At 65.7% G+C, this 20,705-nt stretch overlaps 3 protein-coding genes across 4 annotated transcripts; 2 read left to right on the top strand and 1 right to left on the bottom strand.

Moving 5' to 3' along the window:
* Positions 1-981: 981 nt before the first annotated feature.
* On the top strand, positions 982-3,742 carry LOC309891315 (epithelial membrane protein 3-like). Of its 2 annotated transcripts, none has more exons than XM_082785674.1 (6): positions 982-1,033; positions 1,307-1,392; positions 1,810-1,912; positions 2,152-2,292; positions 2,791-2,975; positions 3,501-3,742. In XM_082785674.1, exons 2-6 carry the CDS (start codon positions 1,315-1,317, stop codon positions 3,507-3,509), a joined length of 516 nt encoding a protein of 171 aa, XP_082641800.1. In that variant the 5' UTR covers positions 982-1,033; positions 1,307-1,314; the 3' UTR covers positions 3,510-3,742. The 2 variants fall into 2 exon arrangements, with proteins under 2 accessions (XP_082641800.1, XP_082641801.1); XM_082785675.1 differs by having other exon boundaries at positions 994-1,030; positions 1,305-1,392.
* Positions 3,743-4,010: 268 nt separating this feature from the next.
* On the bottom strand, positions 4,011-9,884 carry TMEM143 (transmembrane protein 143; the record flags this gene model as incomplete). The annotated part of the gene is made up of 8 exons (XM_082785676.1): positions 4,011-4,252; positions 4,795-4,969; positions 5,603-5,882; positions 6,449-6,579; positions 7,073-7,093; positions 7,867-7,971; positions 8,503-8,697; positions 9,807-9,884. 8 exons carry the CDS (start codon positions 9,882-9,884, stop codon positions 4,011-4,013), a joined length of 1,227 nt encoding a protein of 408 aa, XP_082641802.1.
* A 3,007-nt stretch (positions 9,885-12,891) lies between these two features.
* LOC309891317 (glutamate receptor ionotropic, NMDA 2D-like) lies at positions 12,892-20,519 on the top strand (the record flags this gene model as incomplete). Its single annotated transcript, XM_082785677.1, has 10 exons — positions 12,892-13,269; positions 13,940-14,532; positions 15,040-15,154; positions 16,439-16,653; positions 16,919-17,087; positions 17,505-17,658; positions 18,087-18,212; positions 18,502-18,731; positions 19,637-19,797; positions 20,332-20,519. Coding segments are annotated over 10 exons (2,329 nt in total), but the record flags the coding sequence as incomplete, so codon positions are not given.
* Between the last annotated feature and the right edge of the window lie 186 nt (positions 20,520-20,705).

The raw sequence follows: 20,705 nt of genomic DNA on the forward strand, positions 1-20,705 counted from the left end.
CCCAAAAGCCCCCCCCCGGACCCCCAAATACCCTCCCAGCCCCCTAAATGCCCCCCCGGCCCCCTAAATGCCCCCTCACCCCCTCCCAAATGCCCCCCCAGCCCCCCCAAACCCCCCCCAGGACCCCCAAACACCCCCCCGGCCCCCCCCCCAATGCCCTCAGGTAACCCCAGCCCCCCCCACGTGACCCCCGACGCCCCCCGAGCACCTCCGGCCCCGGCCGCCCGGTCACGTGACCACGCCCAGCCGTTACCATGGCGACCGCCGCCGCGGGGCGGGGCGGGGGGCGGGGTGGCCATCGTCACGTGATCCGCCCTCCACCCTCCGGCCCCGCCCAGCGGCGGTTTTACGGCGGGAAAGGGCGCGCCCCGGTCACGTGACCGTTGCCACGGCGACCGCGGCGGGCGGATGTGGTCACGTGGGGCGGCCGCGCCCTGCGGGGAGGGGGGGGGAGGCGGCGACCAATCAGAGCCTGGGCGGGGCCCCGGCGGGCAGCCAATCAGAAGGCGGGGTGCAGATTTCCCCCCCTCCCTCTCCCCCAAACTCTCCCGGCCAATCGGAAGCGGGGATCCCGGCCTCGCAGCCAATCAGAGGCCGGGGCTGCGGGTGGGGCCCCATCACTGCCCCATAGGGACCCATAGGGACCCATCACTGCCCCATAGCGCCCCATGGCTGCCCCATAGAGCCCCGCAGTGCCCCATAGCGCCCCATAACACATTATGGCTGCCCCATAGCGCCCCATAGCTGCCCCATAGATCCCCACAGTGCCCCATAGTGCCCCATAGCTGCCCCATAGTGCCCCATAGTGCCCAATAGCTGCCCCATAGCACCCCATAGTGCCCCATAACAGCCCCATAGCGCCCTATAGTGCCCTATAGTGCCCTCTTCCTGCCCCACCCAACCCCCCCCACCCCCCTCACCCCCCCTCACCCCCCCCAAGTCCCCACCCCCCCCCCCAGGTCCCCACCCCCCCCACCCCCCTCCCGGCCGTTTTCCCGTTACGGGTTTGGGACAGCCCCGACCCCCCCCCCAGGTCCGCAACCAGGGACCCCCCCCAAAATATTTGGGGCTGTGGGGGGAGGTGGGGAGGGGTGCGGGGGTGGGGGGGGTGATTTTTTGTCGCCCCCCCCCCAAAAAAAAAAAAAAACCTCTGCCACATCTGGAAGCCATCGGGGGAGGGCGGTGGCGGCGAAAGGGGGGGGGAGGAAAGGGTGGGGGGGATTTGGGGTCGGGGGGGGAGTTAAGTGGGAGGGGGGGGTTCAATGAGGGGGGGGGCACTCAGGCTGTGCCCCCCCCAAAAATGAAGGGGTCGCCATGAGTTTGCTGCTGTTCGCCGTCACGGCCCTCCACGTCTTCGTCCTCCTCCTCTTCTTCGTCGCCACCCTGGATAAGGTAGGGCCCCCCCCCGCCCCCCCCCGGACCACCCCCAGGACCCCCCCCAGGACCCCCCCACCCCCTAGGACCCCCCCCCCAAAACCCCTGCCCCACAGCCTGCCCCATAGCGGAGGGGGAGTGGGGTAAAAGGGCCCCCCCCAGGACCCCCCTCCCGTCCCCCCCCGAACACCCCCAGGACCCCCCCACTCCCCCAGGACCCCCCCCCACCCCCTAGGACCCCCCCCCCAAAATCCCAGCCCCACAGCCTGGGGGTGTCCTGCCCCATAGCAGTGGGGCTGGGACCACACGTGACCCCCCCAGTGTGGCTCCAGCCCCATAGCGGGGGGATCTATGGGGCAGGGGCCGGATCTATGGGGCAGGGGGGGTTATGGAGGGGGTCGTGCCCCACGTGCCCCCCCCCGTGCCCCCCCCCAGGCCTGGTGGGTGCTGCCGGACGGGCAGGCGCTGAACGTGTGGTACGACTGCGTCCTCAACAACAGCACCGGGGCCTGGCTCTGCGCCAGCGTCTCCGACAGCCGTGAGTGGGGGGGGGCACGGGGGGGGCATGGGGGGGGGGCGTGGGGTGGAGGGGGGGGCACCGGGGGGGGGGTTGGGAGGGGAATTGGTGGTGGATGGGGGGGTATAGGAGGGGGATGGGGGGGGTTGGGGGGGGTACAGGGGATGGGGGGGGCAGCGGGGGGGGTATGAGGGGGTTGTGGGGGGGGATGGGGGGGGTATATATATATATTTTTTTTTTTTTTTTTGCCCCCCCCCCAGCCTGGCTGCGGGCGGTGCAGGCGCTGCTGGTGCTGGGGCTGCTCCTGTCCAGCGCCGCCTTCGCCCTCTTTGTGTGGCAGCTCCACGCCGCGCCCCGGGGGCGCCTCTTCGCCGCCTCGGGGGGGGCCCAGCTGCTGGCCGGTAAGTGGGGGGGGGCCCAAAATGGGGGGGGGGGCACCTTGGGACCCCCCCATACCCGTAGCATTGGGGAGGAGCCTGGGGAACCCCCCCCAATCCCCTCCCCAGATCCCCCCATGACCCCCCATGACCCCCCCATACTCCGCCCACCCCCATAACCCCCACCCCAATCCCCCCCCCAACCTCCCATGACCTCCCATGCCCCCCCATACCCCCCAATCCCCCCATGACCCCCCCATACTCCTCCCAACCCCCCCATATTCCCCTCAGCCCCCCCATACCCCCCATGACCCCCCATGACCCCCCCATACCCATATCATTGGCCTGGGGAACCCCCTCCAGATCCCCCCCATGCCCCCCCTGACCTCCCCATAGCCCCCCCTTACCCCCCTGTACCCCCCACCCCATATACCCCTGACCCCATGTCCCCCCCAACCCCGTGTCCCCCCCTGACCCCCCCGCCCCTATAACCCCCCCTGACACCCCCCGTGCCCCCCCCAGGCGCGGCGGTGCTGGGGGCCGCGGTGCTTTTTGCCCTGCGGGGGCCCAGCCTGGAGGGGGGGGGGGGGCGCCCCCCCCGGGGGCCGTTTCGGGCACTGCTTCGCCCTGGCCTGGCTCGGAGCCGGCCTGGCCCTGGCCAGCGGGGTCACCTACGGCTGCCTGCGCAAACGGGACTGAGGGGCACGGTGAGGGCAACGGGGGCAGGGGGGGGCGTTGGGGTCAGGGGGGGTGTTGGGGTCAGGGGGGGCGTTGGGGGTGTTGGGGTCAATGGGGTCATTGGGGGCGTTGGGATCAATGGGGTCATTGGGGTCAATGGGGACGTTGGGGTCAGGGGGGCGTTGGGGTCAGGGGGGGTGTTGGGGTCAGTGGGGGCGTTGGGGGCGTTGGGGTCAATGGGGTCAACAGAGACATCAGGGTCAATGGGGTCAGTGGGGGCGTTGGGATCAATGGGCTCATTGGGGTCAATGGGGTCCTTGGGGTCAGTGGGGGTGTTGGGGTCAGTGGAGTCAATGGGGGTGTTGGGGTCATTGGGGTCAGTGGGGGTGTTGGGGTCAGTGGGATCATTGGGGTCATTGGGGTCGTTGGGGTCATTGGGGTCAATGGGGGTGTTGGGATCAATGGGGGCATTGGGGTCAGGGGGGGCATTGGGGTCATTGGGTCCCCTGTGATGTCACTGATGACATCACCAACGCCATCACCCCCATCACCAGCATGGTTGATGACGTCACCAGTGACATCATCCATGGCCCGATGACGTCACCCGCAACACCAGCACGGCTGATGACATCATCGATGACGTCACCACAGCACCAGCATGGCCGTGGCCTCCCCCCCCCCGCCAGTGACGTCATCACAGCCCGGTCATGACATCACAGTGACGTCATCAGATGGGTGTGATGTCATCAGCTTGCCCCCCCCCCTCCCCCCCCTCTGCAGAGCAATAAAGCCGCGAATTGAAGCGAGGGCGCACTGGGGTCGGGGGGGGGGCAAATTTGGGGGTCCTGGGGGGGTCCTGGGGGGGTCCTGGGGGTCTGGGGGGGCTCGGAGGGGTCCAGGGGGGTCCTGATAGGACCTGGGGGGGGATGGGGAGGTCCCAAAGGGCTTTGGGGGGGGGTCAAAGGGCACTGGGGACATTGGGGGGGGGTCCCTGGGTGTATGGGGGGGGGCATTGGGGGGGGGGTCGCAGCAGACTTGTTCCCACGGCCTCGTCTCAGGGCCCTTTATGCCCCCCCCCCATCCCTCAGCGCCCGGACGGAGCGGGGGGGGCTCCGCGTGTCCTGGGGGGGTCCCTGGGGTGCCGTGGGGGGGGGTGTGGGGGGGCAGGGGGGGCAGCCCCCCCCCCCTCGCCCAGGCTGCGCAGGCGGCCCGCAGGCCCGGTGGGCCGGGAAGGCCAAGGCCAGGCCCAGGCGGCGCCGAAGCCAGGCCTCAACCTCGGCCTGCAGCCAGGCCTCGGCGGCCCCCCCTGGGGAAAAAAAGGGAAAAAAGAGGAAAAAATGGGTCTGGGGGGGGCCACGGGGTCGGACAGACCCCCCCCCGTTATGTTCCATGGCCCCCACCCCACGTTTATGGCAGCCCCCCCCCCCCGTTGAGGCCTAGCAGAGGCCTTGCAGCCAGGCCTCCTGGGGGGGCAAAATGGGGGTGAAAAGAGGAAAAATCGGGGGAAAAAGGGGAAAAAGGGGGTTAAGGGGTTTGTGGGGGGGGTATGGGGTCGGACAGCCCCCCCCATTATGTCTCATGGCCCCCACCCCATAAGCCCCGCATAAGACCTCCATGCCCCCACCCCACCACCCCCCCTTGCCCCCCCCGACCCACCAGGACCCCTTTTACCCCCCATAAGCCCCCCATAACCCCCCGATACCCCCCCACAACGCCCCCATACCCCCCCATACCCCCCTATAAACCCCCCTACCCCCACCCCACAACCCTCCCTTACCCCCCCCTTACCCCCCTGTACCCCCCCGTACCCCCCCCAGCCCCCCCCAATTTGCCCCCCCCCCGTTTTACCGGCGCCGTGGGGGCAGCGCTGCAGGAAGCTGTGCGCCAGCAGCGCCTCCTTGGCGGCCTCGTCCTGCGCCCTGCGCGTCAGCTCGGCCACCAGCGCCCCGTTGTGCGCGGTGCTGCGCCGGTACCGGCTGTGGGCCAGCTCCAGGGCGTGCAGGTCCCGGCGGCGGGCGAAGGCCTGGCCGCACGGCACCCATGGGTGCTCAGGGAACCCGCACGGCACCCACAGTGCACATACAGCACCCATACGGCACCCATAGAGCACCCACAGCGCACATATGGCACGTGCATTGCATCTGCACTGCATCCACAGGGCATCTACAGCACCCACACAGCACCCATGGGTGCTCACGGCACCCATACAGCACCCATACAGCACCCACAGCACACATACAGCACCCACACAGCACCCATGGGTGCTCATTGCCCAACCTTTCCACACCCTTTGCACACCCATCACCCATTCTTTCTGCACCCATTGCACGAGCATCACCCAACCATGACCCCCCTTTGCATGACCTCCCCCCCCAAACCCCCCCAAATCCCCCCCATTCCCCCCCAACCCCCCCCATTCCACCCCCGTTCCCCCCCCATCCCCCTCCATCCCCCCCAACCCCCCCCAGCCCCCTCCATCCCCCCAACTCCCCCCCATTCCCCCTCCAAACTCCCCCATTCCCCCCCCCATCCCCCCCCCACCCTCAGCCCCCCCAACTTCCCCCCAGACTCCCCCATTCCACCCCCCGTCCCCCCCCAACCCCCCCAGCCCCCCCAGCCCCCCCCCCACCCCCTCCCCAAACCCCCCCCAGCCCACCTTGGAGCCCCTCATGGCCATGAGCGCGGCGAAGCCGAGCAGCAGCGCGGTGGCGCCCACCTTGAGGTCTGTGAGCAGCACCATGCCCACGTTGAGGAACAGCAGCAGCCCCGAGGCCGCCAGCCCCAGGTGCAGGCGGGCGCGCTGCAGCCCCGGGGTGCGCACCCGGACCCGCGGCAGGAGCAGCTCCAGGGCCTCCAGGGGCACCTCCTTGAAGCCCTTCAGCACCAGGCGCGACCCCCGCGGCCGGGCCAGGACCACCACGCGGCGGAAATAGCGCCTGCAGACCCAAGAGGACCGGGAGTCAACCCAAAGGAAACCCCAGGACACGGAGACCGAAAAACACCAAAAACGAACCCAAAGGAACACAAATCCCAGGACACGGAGACCCAGAAACACCAAAAACGAACCCAAAGGAACCCAAATCCTGTGATGCAGAGACCCAAAAGGACCAAAAGTCAACCCAAAGGAACCCAAACCCAGGACACGGAGACCGGAAAACACCAAAAATGAACCCAAAGGAACCCAAATTCCCTGACCCTGAGTCCCAGAAACACCCCAGGACCCCCCCCAGGACCCCTCAGATGGGCCCAGGACCCCCCAGAACCACCCCCAGCCCCCCTATATCGCCCCCAGGACCCCCTTCGTATGGCTCCAGGACCCCTCTAGGACCCCCAGAACCCCCCCAGAACCCCCCTGGACCCCCCAGGACCCCCCCAGGACCCCCATTTCCCCGCCAGGATCCCCCCATTTCCTCCTCAGCCCCCTCCCAGACCCCCATTTCCCCCCAGGACCCCCCCAGGACCCCCATTTCCCCCCCAGGACCCCCCATCGCCCCCCCCTTGCCTGTGGGGGGGCGGGCGGGGGGCTCGGGCGAGCCAGCGGCGGGGGGGCGGGGGGGTGTCGGGCAGGGGTCCCACGCGCTGCCCCAGGGCCCAGAACTGGATCTCCTCGTACTCAGCCAGGTCCACAGAGACCTGGGGGGGCACGGGGGGGTCGGGGGGGGAGCAGAGGGGAGGGGTTGGGGGGGGTTGGGGGGCGGATGGGGGGGCTGTGGGGGGACTGTGGGGGGTCTGGGGGGGGGTTGGGGGGCTGTGGGAGGGTTATGGAGGGGCTATGGGGTTCTGTAGGGGGTTTGGGGGGCCTGGGGGGGCAGAGTTGGGGTCTATGGGGGGTTATGAGGGTCTATAGGGGTTTAGGGGGGGTCTAGGGGGGTTATGGGGGTCAAGGGGGGCTTGGGGAGGTCTGCGGGCTATGGGGGGGTCAATGGGGGTATTTGGGGGGGGGCAGCAGCGTGATCCCCCAGATTTGGGCCTGGGGTGCAGGCTGGGGGATCCCAAGTGTGTGTGTGGGGGGGGTCCTAAATTGTGTGTGGGGGTCCCCAGATAGGATGGGGTCCTAAATTGGGGGAGGGGTGTCCCCAAAGTGAGAGGGGGTCCCCAAATTTGGGGGGGGGTCCCCGCGTGTTACCTGCACCTCGTCCAGGGGGTGCTGCACCAGGAGGGCGAAGGCGACGGCGGCGTCGGGGAGCCGCTGGAAGTTGGCCTCGGCCAGCAGCGGGGCCAGCGCGGCCACCACGCGCCGCTCGCGCCGCCCCACAGCGTCCCCCTGCCCCACAGAGACCCCCTGCCCCACAGAGACCCCCTGCCCCATAGTGGCCCCCTGCCCCATAGAGGGACCCTGACCCATAGCAGGTCCCTGTCCCATAGAGGCTCCCTGTCCCGTAGTGACCCCTTGACCCATAGTGACCCCTTGACCTATAGTGACCCCCTGCCCCATAGCAGGTCCCTGCCCCATAGATGCCCCCTGCCCCATAGTGACCCCCTGCTCCATAGATGCCCCCTGCCCCATAGGGGGTCTCTGCCCCACAGCGGGCCCGGGGTCCCCGCCGAGGTCCCGCAGCTCCCCCAGGTTGGCCACGGTGTCACGGTCGGGGTCGATGGGGCCGTAGAGAGCCTGGGGAGCAGGGAGGATGGGTAGAGCCCCATAGCGCCCCATAGCTGCCCCATAGCACCCCATAGCACCCCATAGTGCCCCATAGCTGCCCCATAGCGCCCCACAGTGCCCCATAGCTGCCCCATAGCTGCCCCATAGCGCCCCATAGCGCCCCATAGTGCCCCATAGCTGCCCCATAGCTGCCCCATATCACCCCACAGCACCCCATGGCGCCCCATAGCTGCCCCATAGCGCCCCATAGCGCCCTCTTCCCTGCCCCACAGCACCCCATGGCGCCCCATAGCGCCCCATAGCGCCCCCTAACCCACCTGCAGGTGCTCGTGCAGGCGCTGGTAGCGGGGCTGCAGGGCCCGGTCCAGGCGGGCGGCGAAGGCCAGGAAGGAGGCGCGGGACCCCCCCGAGGGGTGGAACTCCTGGAGGGGGGCACCGGGGGGGCCTGTCCCCAATGTCCCCAGTGTCCCCAGTGTCCCCCTGTCCCCAGTGTCCCCAGTGTCCCCAGTGTCCCAGTGTCCCCAGTGTCCCCCTGTCCCCAGTGTCCCCTGTCCCCATGGCCCCAGGTGACCCCATGTCCCCAGGTGACCCCGTGTCCCCCATTAACCCCAATACCCCCCCCCCCGTGTCCCCATGCATGTTCCCATATCCCAGTGTCCCCCCCGTCCCCACCAGTGCCCCCCAGTGTCCCCAGTGCCCACTGTCCCCAGTGTCCCCAAATATCTATCCATATCCCAATGCCCCAGTGTCCCCACCAGTGCCTCCTAGTACCTCCCAGTGCCCCCCGTGCCCCCTGTCCCCAAATACCCACCAATATCCCAGTGCTCCCAGTGCCCCCAGTGCCCAATGTCCCCACTGTCCCCAAATACCCCCCATACCCCAACACCCCCAATGCCCCAGTGCCCCCCCCCAGTTCCCCCCAGTGCCCCCCAGTGCTCCCAGTGCCCCCTTACGGCCAGCAGCAGCCCCCGCAGCTGCTCCTTGGAGAGGGGCACGAAGCTGTCCCGAAACCCCTGCTCCCAGCCGGGGGGCTGGGGGGGCCGCGGGCGCCGCTTGGCCCGGGCCACCTCGGCCACCAGTGAGGCCACCGAGCGCCCCGGGGGGGCCACCGGCCCCCGGCCCCGGGCCACCGCCCGCAGCATCCTGCACTGGGTGACGTCAGCGTGACATCAGAGTGACGTCACCGTCAGGGTCACGGGAGGTCAGCAGGGGGCACGCGGGGGGCATGCGGGGGGAGGGTGAGATTGGGGGTGCAAAGGGTGCAAAAGGTCCAATGCAGGGTGCAGAGGGTGCAATGTGGGGTGCAATGCAGGGTGCAACGTGGGGTGCATGGGGTGCTAGGCAGGGTGCACGGGCTGCAGCGCAAGGTGCAAAGTGGGGTGCAGGGGGTGCAGTTCTGGGTGCAAGGTGAGGCCCACGAGGTGCAGTGCAGCTGCAGGACGGGGCGCAATGCAGGGCCTGAAGGGTTCAATGCAGGATGCAACACGGTGCGGGGCTGCAATGCAGGGGGCAATGCTGGGTGCAACAAGGGGGTGCAATGCAGGCTGCAATGCAGACTGTGCAGGGTGCAATCCAGGGCACTGGGGGGGTGTAACAGATTGCAATGCCAGGTACAATGCGTGTTGCAGAGCGTGCAATGCAGGCTGCAATGCCAGGTGCAATGCAGGTCGCAGGGGTCACGGTGCCTGTTGCAATGCGGGGCGCATTGCAGGTGGCTAAGGGTGCAGCGCCAGTTGCAGGGGTTGCAATGCAGGGTGCAATGTCAGTCACTCGGTGCAATGCAGGTTGCAATGCAGACTGCTTAGCGTGCCATGCCCGTTGCAATGCAGGTTGTAGGGGTTGCAATACCGGGTACAATGCCAGTTGTAGAAGGCACAATGTCAGCTGCTCAGGGTGCAATGTCGGGTGCAATGCAGGTTGTTTGGTGTGCCATGCCTGTTGCAATGCAGGTCAAAGGGGGTGCAATGCCGGGTGCAATGCTGGGTGCAATGCAGGGTGCTCAGGGTGCAATGCAGGGTGCTCGGGGTGCAATGCCGGTTGTAGGGGTGCAGTGCAGGGTGCTCAGCGCGCCGTGCCCGTTGCAGTGCAGGTCACAGGGGTTGCAATGCCGGCTGCAATGTCAGTCGCAGGAGCTGCAATGTCAGCTGCTCGGGGTGCAATGCGGGGGTGCAGGGGGTGCATTTTGGGTGCATTTGGGGTGCATTTGGGGTGCAATTGGTGCAATGCCGCCCGCAGCGCGCCCCCCGCCCCCCCTGACCTGGCGCCCGCCGCTGACTTTGGCCCCGCGCGTGCGCGCCCGGCCCCGCCCCGCCCCCCCGGGCCCCGCCCCGCGCATGCGCCCCGCCCCCTCGGGGGGGCGTGGCCAGAGCGCCCCGCGCCTGCATGGGCCCCGCCCCCTCCCACCCCTGGCAGAAAGGGCGGGAAGGGAAAAGGCGGGAAAGGGGCGGGAGGGGGGGGGGCAATAAAATTGGGGGGGGGGCATAAATGGGGGTCTGGAGGCAACAAAAATGGGGTAAGATCCCATAAAATTGGGATCTGAGGGCAATAAATGGGGTCTGGGGGCAGTAAATTGGGTCTGGGGGCAACAAAAATGGGGCAGGGAGCCATAAAATTGGGTCTGGGGGCAATAAAAATGGGTCTGGGGGCAATAAATGCCCCATAACTGCCCCCCCCGTCCCCGAACTGCCCCCCCCGTCCCCCGGTGACAGCAGCGGTGCCGCCGGGGGGGAGGGGCCAAGCGGAGGCCACGCCCCCTCCCTCATCGGCCACGCCCACAGCGGGGGGAGGGAGCTGGGGGGGGCTGCGTGGCCCTGGGTGTGCAAGGGGGGGGGGGGGCGAGTGTGCAAGGGGGGGGTGCAAGGGGGGGGTGCACGAGGCAGCGGCGTGCACCTGTTGCACGCGCGTGTGTGCAAGGGGACAGACGGGGGGGGGGGCACAGCCAGACGGACAGACGGGGGGGGGGCACGGGCACGCCGGTGTCGGAGCCCGTCCGTCTGTCCGTCCGTCTGGCTGTGTCCCCCCCCCCCCCGTCCGTCTGTCTCACCCGTCTGTCTGTCCGTCTGCCCCCCCCCGTCCGTCTGCCCCCCCCCGTCTGTCTGCCCCCCCCCTCCCCCCCCGTCTGACCTCCAATGACCCCAGACCTGGGGGGGGGGGGTAATTGGGGGGGGTAATTTGGGGCTAAGGGGGGGGGGGAATTTTTATTGTGGGGGGTCACAGGGGATGGGGGGGTCGCTCCAAAAGGGGGCGTGGCCTCAAGCCTCGGGGGGGCGTGGCCAAGCCGGGGGGGCGGGGCCAGGAGCCGGGGTCCGCGCGCCCGGCGGCGGCGGCGGCGGCGGGGAGCGAGAGCAGGTGAGGGGGGGGGGCACCCCAAAACCCCCCCCCAAAAAAAACCCCAACCCCCCCCAAAGCCCCCCCCCAAAAAAACAAAAATCCCCTAACCCCTCCCAAAAAAAAAACCAAAAAAACAAAAATCCCAAAAAATCCCAAATCCCCCCCAAAAAACAAATCCCCCCCCAAAAAAAATTCCCCCCCCCGACCCCCCGTGGGATGGGGACTGGGGGGGGAGGGATGGGGGGGCCACGGGGCGCGCCCCCGCGGCCGTGCACGCGCCCCCCTCCCCCCCCCCCCCAGCCCCATTAAAATTCTGCACACAAAATGCTGCAGGGGGGGGGGGGCGGCGGGACCGGCCGTGGGGGGGGCACTGGGAGCACTGGGAGGAACTGGGGGGGGCAGCGGGGGGGGGACTGGGAGAGACTGGGGGGTGCTGGGGGGAACTGGGGGGGCTGGGACCCCAGGGGGGGGTTGGGGGTGGGGGCGAATTGAGGGGGGGGTTGGGGGTAGGTGGGGGGTGGGGAGGGTCAGGGTGGGGGGGGTGGGGGGTGGGGGGGGTCCTGGGGTCCTTGGGGGTGGTGGGGGAGGAATTTTTTTTTGGGGGGGGTTCTGGAGGTTTTGGGGTCCCAGCACTTTGTGTTCCCCCCCCCCAGCCCCACCCGTTTCTGCTCCCCCCCCCATTCCTTTCCCTCACCCCCCCCCCCAGGACCCCAAATTCTGTCCCCTGCCCCCCCCCAAATCCCGTCCCCGTGTCCCCAAATTTCCCCCCCCCCAAAAAAAAAAACCCTGCAGCCGAGATGAGGCACAGCCCCCGGAGCTGGGCCCAGGTAGGAGCTGGGGGGCAGAGCTGTGGGGCAGGGCTGGGGGGGGCTGAGCCGTGGGGCAGATCTATGGGGCAGAGCCGTGGGGTGATGCTATGGGGCAGCGCTATGGGGCTGACCCTGCTGCAGAGGGGACAGCGTCCCCAGTTTGTCCCCAGTTTGTCCCCAGTTTGTGCCCCCCCCCCTGCCCCAGGCACGGGGCCGGGGCCGGCACGGGGCCAGCGGGGGGACGATGACGCGGGTTTGTCCCCAAAAATTACGGGGATGGGGACGTTTTGGGGACATTTATGGGGATTGGGACATTTTGGGGACGTTTTGGGGACAGGGACAGCAGGGGGTATGTTTTGGGGACATTATGGGGATTTTTGGGACATTACGGGGCTGGGGATGTTATGGGGACGTTTTGGGGACAGGGACAGCTCGGGGACATGACGCAGGTTTGTCCCCAGTTTTACGGGGATGGGGACGTTTTGGGGGCATTTTGGGGACGTTTTGGGGACGGGGCCCCCCCGCGGGTCCCCGGTGTCCTGGAGCTGGTCCCGATGCGGGCCCCAGTATGGTGGGGCAGGGGCGGCACTGGGAGCACTGGGCGGCACTGGGTGGCACTGGTGGTGCTGTGTCACTGCCAGCACTGGTGACACCAGGCACTGGGTGGCACTGGGAGCACTGGTGACACTGGGCATGGGGAGCAGTGGGTGATGCTGGGTGGCACTGGGTGGTACTGGGTGATGTTGGGTGGCACTGAGCGCACTGGATGGTGCTGTGGGGCACTGGGTGACATTGAGTGACACCAGAGGCACTGGGTGGCACTGGGGGCACTGGGTGATGCTGGGTGGCACTGGGTGGTACTGGGTGATGCTGGGAGGCACTGGGTGGTACTGGGTGATGCTGGGTGGCACTGGGTGGTACTGGGTGATGCTGGGGGGCGCTGGGGGCACTGGGTGATGCTGGGGGGCACTGGGGGCACTGGGTGATGCTGGGGGGTGCTGGGGGCACTGGGTGACGTCGGGAGGCACCGTCCGATGCCGCGTGGCACTGGTGGCCCTGGGAGCACCGGGAGCCACCGGCTGCCACCGCCCCCCCGCCTGACCCCCCAACCCCCCTCCCCACCCCCCCACCTGACCCCCTCCCCCCCCACCCCCCCTAGGCCTCGGCGCCATGACCCCCCGGGGGCCCGCCCCGCTGGGCACCATGCTGTTCGCCCTGGCGCTGGCGTGCGCCGGCCCCTTCTTGGAGCCGCGGCCGGAGGGCTCCCGGCGGACCCTGAACGTGGCCGTGGTGCTCAGCGGCTCCTCCTACGGCCCCCCCGGGCCCCGCCTGACCCCCGCCGCCTTCCGGGACTTCCCCCTGGAGGTCAACCCGGTGGCGGTGGTGCTGAACGACACCAACCCGCGGAGCCTCATCGTGCGCCTCTGCGACGTCCTCTCCTCGCTGCGCATCCACGGCGTCGTCTTCGAGGACGACTCGGGCTCGCCGGCGGTGGCGCAGATCCTCGACTTCCTCTCGGCCCAGACCTCGGTGCCCATCGTCGGCGTCAACGGCGGCGCCGCCGTGGTGCTCACGCCCAAGGTGTCGGGGTGGTTTGGGGTGGTTTGGGGTCGTTTGGGGTGGTTTGGGGTGGTTTTGGGTTTTAGGCGGGGCTGTGGAGCCGTGCGGCAGCACCAGAAGGGGATTAGAGCGGGAATGGTGACACCCAACCCAACCCCAGTCATGTCTAGGGCCAACCCATTGACCCCAACCCAACTCCAACCATGCCTAGAGCCAAAATGTTGACCCCAACCAAAACTCTACCATGGATAGAGTCAAAATGTTGACCCCAACCCAACCCTAATTGTGCCTAGAGGCAACCCATTGACCCCAACCCAACCCCAAACATGTCTAGAGCCAAAATGTTGACCCCAACCAAAACCCTACCATGGATAGAGTCAACCCATTGACCCCAACCCAACCCTAATTGTGTCTAGAGGCAATCTGTTGACCCCAACCCAACCCCAAACACATCTAGGGCCAACGCATTGACCGCAAACCGACCCCAACCCAACCCCAAATACATCTAGAGCCAAAATGTTGACCCCAACCCAACCCCGACCGTGCCTAGAGCCAACCCATTGACCCCAACCCAACCCCAACCATGCCTAGAGCCAACCCATTGACCCCAACCCAACCCCAACCATGCCTAGAGCCAACCCAATGACCCCAAGCATGCCGAGAGCCAGCCCGCTGCCCCCTGTCCCCGCAGGAGAAGGGCTCCACCTTCCTCCAGCTGGGCTCCTCGACGGAGCAGCAGCTCCAGGTGATCTTCGAGGTGCTGGAGGAGTACGACTGGACGTCCTTCGCCGTCGTCACCACCCTCTTCCCCGGCCACGAGGACTTCGTGGACTACGTGGAGGTGCTGACCGACAGCAGCTTCATCGGCTGGGAGCACCGCGGCGTCCTCACCCTCAACCTGACCGACGACCCCGAGGGGACGCGGCTGCGGCGCCAGCTCCGCGAGCTCAGCGCCCAGATCCGGCTCCTCTACTGCTCGCGCGAGGAGGCCGAGGCCGTTTTCCGGGCGGCGCGGGAGGCCGGCCTGGCCGGGCCCGGCTACGTCTGGTTCGTGGTGGGCTCCAACCTGGGGGGCAGCGAGGAGCTGCCCCAGGACCTCCCGGCCGGCCTCTTCGCCGTGCTCTCCGCCGGCTGGCGCGACGACCTCCAGCACCGCGTGCGCAACGGCGTGGCCATCGTGGCCAAGGGGGCCGAGGCCCTGCTGCGGGACTACGGCTTCATCCCCGAGTTCAACAACGACTGCCGGGCGCCCAACGCCACCCAGGGCAACGACGACCTCCACCGGTGAGACCCCCATCCCGGGGGGGTGGTCTTGGGTGTCCCGGGCATCGCGGGCATCGCGTGTATTGCATGCAGTGTGTGCATTGCATGCATCACGGGCATCACGTGTATTGCATGCACTGTGTGCACTGCATGCATCGTGTGCATCAGGCATTACGGGCATCGCGTGCATTGCATGCAGTGTGTGCATTGCATGCATCACGGGCATCACGTGTATTGCATGCACTGTGTGCACTGCATGCATCGTGTGCATCAGGCATTACGGGCATCGCGTGCATTGCATGCAGTGTGTGCATCACAGGCATTATGGGTATCGTGTGCATTGCATGCAGTGTGTGCATCACGTGCATTGCATGCAGGATGGGCACTGCGTGCACCGCGTGCACCCTGGGCATTGCATGCATCGTGTGCATTGCATGCATCGTGGGCGCTGCGCGCACTGCATGCACTGGGCACATCCCTCGCGTCCCAGGGGGGGTCCCGGGGGTGACGGACCCCCCCCAACTCCAGGTACTTCACCAACATCACCTGGGGGCACCGGGACTTCTCCTTCAACGCCGACGGCTTCCTGGTCAACCCCTCGCTCGTGGTCATCGCGCTCACCAAGGAGCGCAGCTGGGAGGTGGTGAGCGGCGGGGGGGGCAGGAGATTCGGCATCGATTTGGGGTGTTTTGGGGGGTTTTGCAACCCTTTTTTTTTTTTTTTTTTTTGCTATCAGTTCTGATTTTATTTTATTTTATTTTATTTTATTTTATTTTATTTTATTTTATTTTATTTTATTTTATTTTATTTTATTTTATTTTATTTTATTATCTTAATTTTGCTATCTGCGTTTGGGGTCCTGGGGGTTTCTTGGGTTTGGGGTTTTTTAGTTGTTTTTTGACACTTTTTTTTTTGTGTGTGTGTGTGTGTTTTTTGCCATCCGTTTTGAGGGGGTTTGTTGGTTTCTTTTTTTTTTCCATTTTGGGGGTTTTGTACTTTTTTGCCATCCGTTGTTTTTTTGGTTTGTTTCTGTGTTTGGTTCATTTTCTCTTCGCTTTTTTTTGCCATCTGTTTTTTTTTTTTTCCATCCGTTCTTGTTTGTTTGGCTTTTTTTTGTTTGTTTTGTTTTTGGCTTCTGTTTTTTGATTTTTTTTCCATCCTTTTATTTTGCTTGTTTGGTTTTGTTTTTTTGTGCTTTTTTTTCCCTCTTTTTATTTTTCCATCTGTTTTTTTTTTTTTAATTATTATTATTATTATTATTACCCTTTTATTATTATTATTTTTCATTTTCTTTTCCCATCCACGTACTTTAATTTTATTTCATTTTTTTTTTCCACACATTTTTTTCCCCATTTCCCCCCTTTGTGTCTTTCCTTCTTTCTTTTGTGTTTTTTTTCCCCATCCTTTTTTTAATTACCATTTTTCCTTTCGTTTTCTTTTCCTCCCCACTTTTAATTGTATTTCATTTTTTTTCCACGCATTTTTTTCTGTTTTTTGTTTGTTTGTTTTTCCATATTTCCCCCCTTTGCGTTTTCCCTTGTTTCCCATCCATTTATTTTATTTTATTTTTTTCACCCATTTTTCTGTTTTCTTTCCCCCTACCTTCCCCTTTCCCTTTTCCTTGTTTCCCATCCGTTTTTATTTTATTTTATTTTATTTTATTTTATTTTATTTTATTTTATTTTATTTTATTTTATTTTATTTTATTTTATTTTATTTTAATTATTTTATTCCTTTTTTCACCCATTTTTCTGTTGTTTTTTTTTTCCCCCCTACCCCCCCCCACTTTCCCTTTCCCTTATTTCCCATCCATTTTTCTGATTTTTTTTTCTTTTTCCACCCTTTTTTTTTTGCATTTTTTTCCCTATTTCCCCCTCTCCCATTTCCCTATTTCCCACCCATTTTTCACCATTTCCCCCCCCCCCAGGTGGGCAGCTGGGAGCGGCGCGTGCTGCGCATGAAGTACCCGTCCTGGGGGGGCTCCGGGGGGGGGCTCCCGCGGCCGGTGGCCGACGGCCGGCACCTGGCGGTGGCCACGCTGGAGGAGCGCCCCTTCGTCATCGTCGAGGGCGTCGACCCCCACACCGGGACCTGCATCCGCGACTCCGTGCCCTGCCGCCAGCAGCACAACCGCACCCACGGGTAGGGGGGGGAGGGGGGCACCCCCCCATGGCATGGGGACCCCCCCCCGGGGGCTGGGGACACCCCCATCTCATGGTGACCCCCCCATGGTGGTGTCCCCTTTTGCCTGGTGACCCCCCCATGTCCTGGTGACCCCCCATGACCCCCCCCAATACCCCCATGTAACCCCCTTGTACCCCCCCAGTACCCCCATATAACCCCCCAGTGCCCCCCCAGTGCCCTCCCAGTACCCCCCTGACCCCATGGTGCCCCCCCCAATTTGCAGCCCCCCCGGGGAGCCGCCCCCCCCCGCCAAGCGCTGCTGTAAGGGGTTCTGCATCGACCTGCTGAAGCGCCTGGCGCGCGCCCTGCCCTTCACCTACGACCTCTACCTGGTGACCCACGGCACCCACGGCAAGAAGGTGGACGGCGTCTGGAACGGCATGATCGGAGAGGTGGGCCACGCCCCCTGAGGCCACGCCCCCTTTGGCCACGCCCCGTTAAGCCACGCCCCCTGGTGGTCACGCCCTCCTAAGCCGTGCCCCCCCGACCACAATCGGGGCTCCTCCTGGGTGATGCCGGCCACACCCCCACTTGACCACGCCCCTTTTGACCACGCCCCCATTTGACCACACCCTCATGACCACACCCTCATAAGCCACGCCCCCCTGGTGACCACGCCCCTTGCCTCCTAAGCCCCGCCCCCCAGCCCTGCCCAAGTCCTCCACCCAGTTGACCTGGGCCATGCCCCTCCGACCACACCCCTCCCTGTGACCACACCCCCCGGGACCACACCCCCCGGGACCACACCCCCTCGGGACCACACCCTCCTAAGCCCCGCCCCCCTGACCCCGCCCCCCGGCCCCGCCCAGGTGTCGGCGCGGCGGGCGGACATGGCGATTGGCTCGCTGACCATCAACGAGGAGCGCTCCGAGGTCGTCGACTTCTCCGTGCCCTTCGTCGAGACCGGCATCAGCGTCATGGTGGCCAGGAGCAACGGCACCGTGTCCCCGTCCGCCTTCCTGGGTAATTAATGAGGGGGTGATTAGTAATTCATTAATTATCAGGGCAGCCTGGGTCGGTGACTGGGTCACTGGGGGTCACTGGGGGTCATTGGGGGTCATTGGGGGTCATTGGGGGGCACGGCATCGTGGTGGTGCAGAGCAATGGCACCGTGTCCCCCTCCGCCTTCCTGGGTAATTAATTAATGAGGGGGGTGATTAATTAGGGGGGGGGGCACCCTGGGGAGGTCACTGGGGGGGCAGTTATTTTTGGGGGGGGGGGTTATTCAGGGGTTATTATGCATTAAGAGGATATTTTGGGCTCTATTAACAAATTTTAGGAGCATTTTGGGGGGGTTTTGCTCACCGGGGGGCCCCTTTTTGGGGCTGTTTTTTCTCGGGGGGGTTGTGCCTTACCCCGGGGGGGTCTTTTCTTTTCGGGGGGGGGCGCAGAGCCGTACAGCCCGGCCGTGTGGGTGATGATGTTCGTCATGTGCCTGACCGTGGTGGCCGTCACCGTCTTCCTCTTCGAGTACTTCAGCCCCGGGGGCTACAACCGCAGCCTGGGCGCCGGCCGGCGTGAGAGGGGGGGGCAAATTTGGGGGGGGGGCAAATGGGGGGGGTAGGGGGGTGATTGGGGAGCTGGGGGGGGGAACTGGGGTGAGGGGAGAACTGGGAAGGGGAACTGGGAAAGGGGGGGGTCACGCGGGGGGCTCCAAGTTCACCATCAGGAAGTCGCTGGGGGGACTGGGGAGACTGGGGATTGTGGAACTGGGAGGAACTGGGAGGGAGGATACTGGGAGGATACTGGGATGGGGGGTGATGGGGGGGTCGGGGGGGTCCGGGCTGACCGTGCCCCCCCCCCCAGGCTCGGGGGGCTCCAAGTTCACCATCGGGAAGTCGCTGTGGCTGCTGTGGGCGCTGGTGTTCAACAACTCGGTGCCGGTGGAGAACCCGCGGGGCACCACCAGTAAGATCATGGTGCTGGTCTGGGCCTTCTTCGCCGTCATCTTCCTCGCCAGCTACACGGCCAACCTGGCCGCCTTCATGATCCAGGAGGAGTACGTGGACACCGTCTCGGGGCTCAGCGACCGCAAGGTGCGGCCCGAGATGGTCCCGGGGGGGTCCTGTGTGGCCCCGTATGGCCTTATATGGCCCCATATGGCCCCGTATGGCCCTATATGGCCCCATATGGCCCTATGGGGTCCAATATGGTCTTATATGGCCCTATGGAGTCCCACAAGGCCCTATATGGCCCTCTATGGCCCTGTATGGCCCCAGGGGGTCCTATATGGTCCTACATGGCCCTATATGACCCTATATGACCTCCCCGCCCCCCCAGTTCCAGCACCCCCAGGAGCAGTACCCCCATGCCCCCCTTATGACCCCCCGTGACCCCTATGACCCCCCATGACCCCCCTGCCCCCCCCCCCCAGTTCCAGCGCCCCCAGGAGCAGTACCCCCATGACCCCCCCATGACCCCTATGACCCCCCCTGACCCCCCTGCCCCCCCCCCCCAGTTCCAGCACCCCCAGGAGCAGTACCCCCATGATCCCCTATGACCCGCCATGACCCCCATGACCCCCCCATGACACCTATGACCCCCCTGACCCCCCTGCCCCCCCCCCCCAGTTCCAGCGCCCCCAGGGGCAGGACCCCCATTCCCCCCCCATGACCCCCCATACCCCCTATCATGACCCCTATGACCCCTCCCATGACCCCCATGACCCCCCCATGACCCCTATGACCCCCCCTGACCCCCCTGCCCCCCCCCCCAGTTCCAGCGCCCCCAGGAGCAGTACCCCCCTGACCCCCCTGACCCCCTTTAACCCCCATGACCCCCATGACCCCCCCATGACCCCCATGACCTCCCCATGACCCCCCCTGCCCCCCTGCCCCCCCCCCCCAGTTCCAGCGCCCCCAGGAGCAGTACCCCCATGCCCCCCTTATGACCCCTATGACCCCTCCCATGACCCCCCCTGACCCCCCTGCCCCCCCCCCAGTTCCAGCGCCCCCAGGAGCAGTACCCCCCCCTGAAGTTCGGCACGGTGCCCAACGGCAGCACGGAGAAGAACATCCGCAGCAACTACCCGGCCATGCACAGCCACATGCTCAAGTACAACCAGCGCCGCGTCGAGGACGCCCTGCAGCACCTCAAGAGCGGGTAGGGGCGGGGCCGGGGGCGGGGCTGCAGGGGGCGGGGCCGGAGGGGGCGGGGCAACGCGGGGTGGGGTCGGGGGTGGGGTTAGGGAGGGTCAAGGAGGGGTTAAGGAGGGGTGGAGGCGGGAAGAGGGGGCGGGGTCAGGGAGGGGGCGTGGTCAGGGGGCGAGGGGCGGGGCCTTAGGGGGAGGAGTCAGAGGGGGGCGGGGCGAAAAGGGGTGGGGTCGGGGTGGGGTTAGGGAGGGGTGGGGGCGTGGGGAAAGGGGTGGAGGCAGGGAGAGGGGGCGGGGTCAGGTGGGGTCAGGGGCCTTTTGGTTTTGTGGGCGTGGCTTAACGCGTATGGGCGGGGTTGTTTTTGTGGGCGGGGCCTGTTGGCAATGGGCGGGGCCTGTTGGCAATGGGTGGGGCTGGTCGTCCGGGCAGGGCGCGACGGGACGCGGTCGGGCGCTGCGGTGTGTGGTGGGCGGGGCCTTTTTGGCTCGGTGGGCGGGGCCCTTTCTCCTTGTGGGCGTGTCCCCGTGACGGCCCCGCCCCCCAGGAAGCTGGACGCCTTCATCTACGACGCGGCGGTGCTGAACTACATGGCGCGCAAGGACGAGGGCTGCAAGCTGGTGACCATCGGCTCGGGGAAGGTTTTCGCCACCACCGGCTACGGCATCGCCCTGCAGAAGGGCTCGCGCTGGAAGCGGCCCCTCGACCTGGCGCTGCTGCAGCTGCTGGGCGACGGTGCGGGGCTGTCGCGATAGAGGGGGGGTATCGTGACGGTGGGGGCGTGTGGTGGCGGTGGGGGGGGGTGGGGGAGGTGGGGGGAGAGTGGGGGTGTCGCGATAGTGTCGTGATAGGGGTGGTATCGCGATAGTGTCGTGATAGTGGTGGTGTCATGACAGGTGTCGTGATAGCGGTGGGTGTCAC

Source organism: Aythya marila (assembly GCF_965140915.1).
Source record: "Aythya marila genome assembly, contig: HAP1_HAP1_SCAFFOLD_99, whole genome shotgun sequence".
Taxonomy (NCBI): Eukaryota; Metazoa; Chordata; class Aves; order Anseriformes; family Anatidae; genus Aythya; species Aythya marila.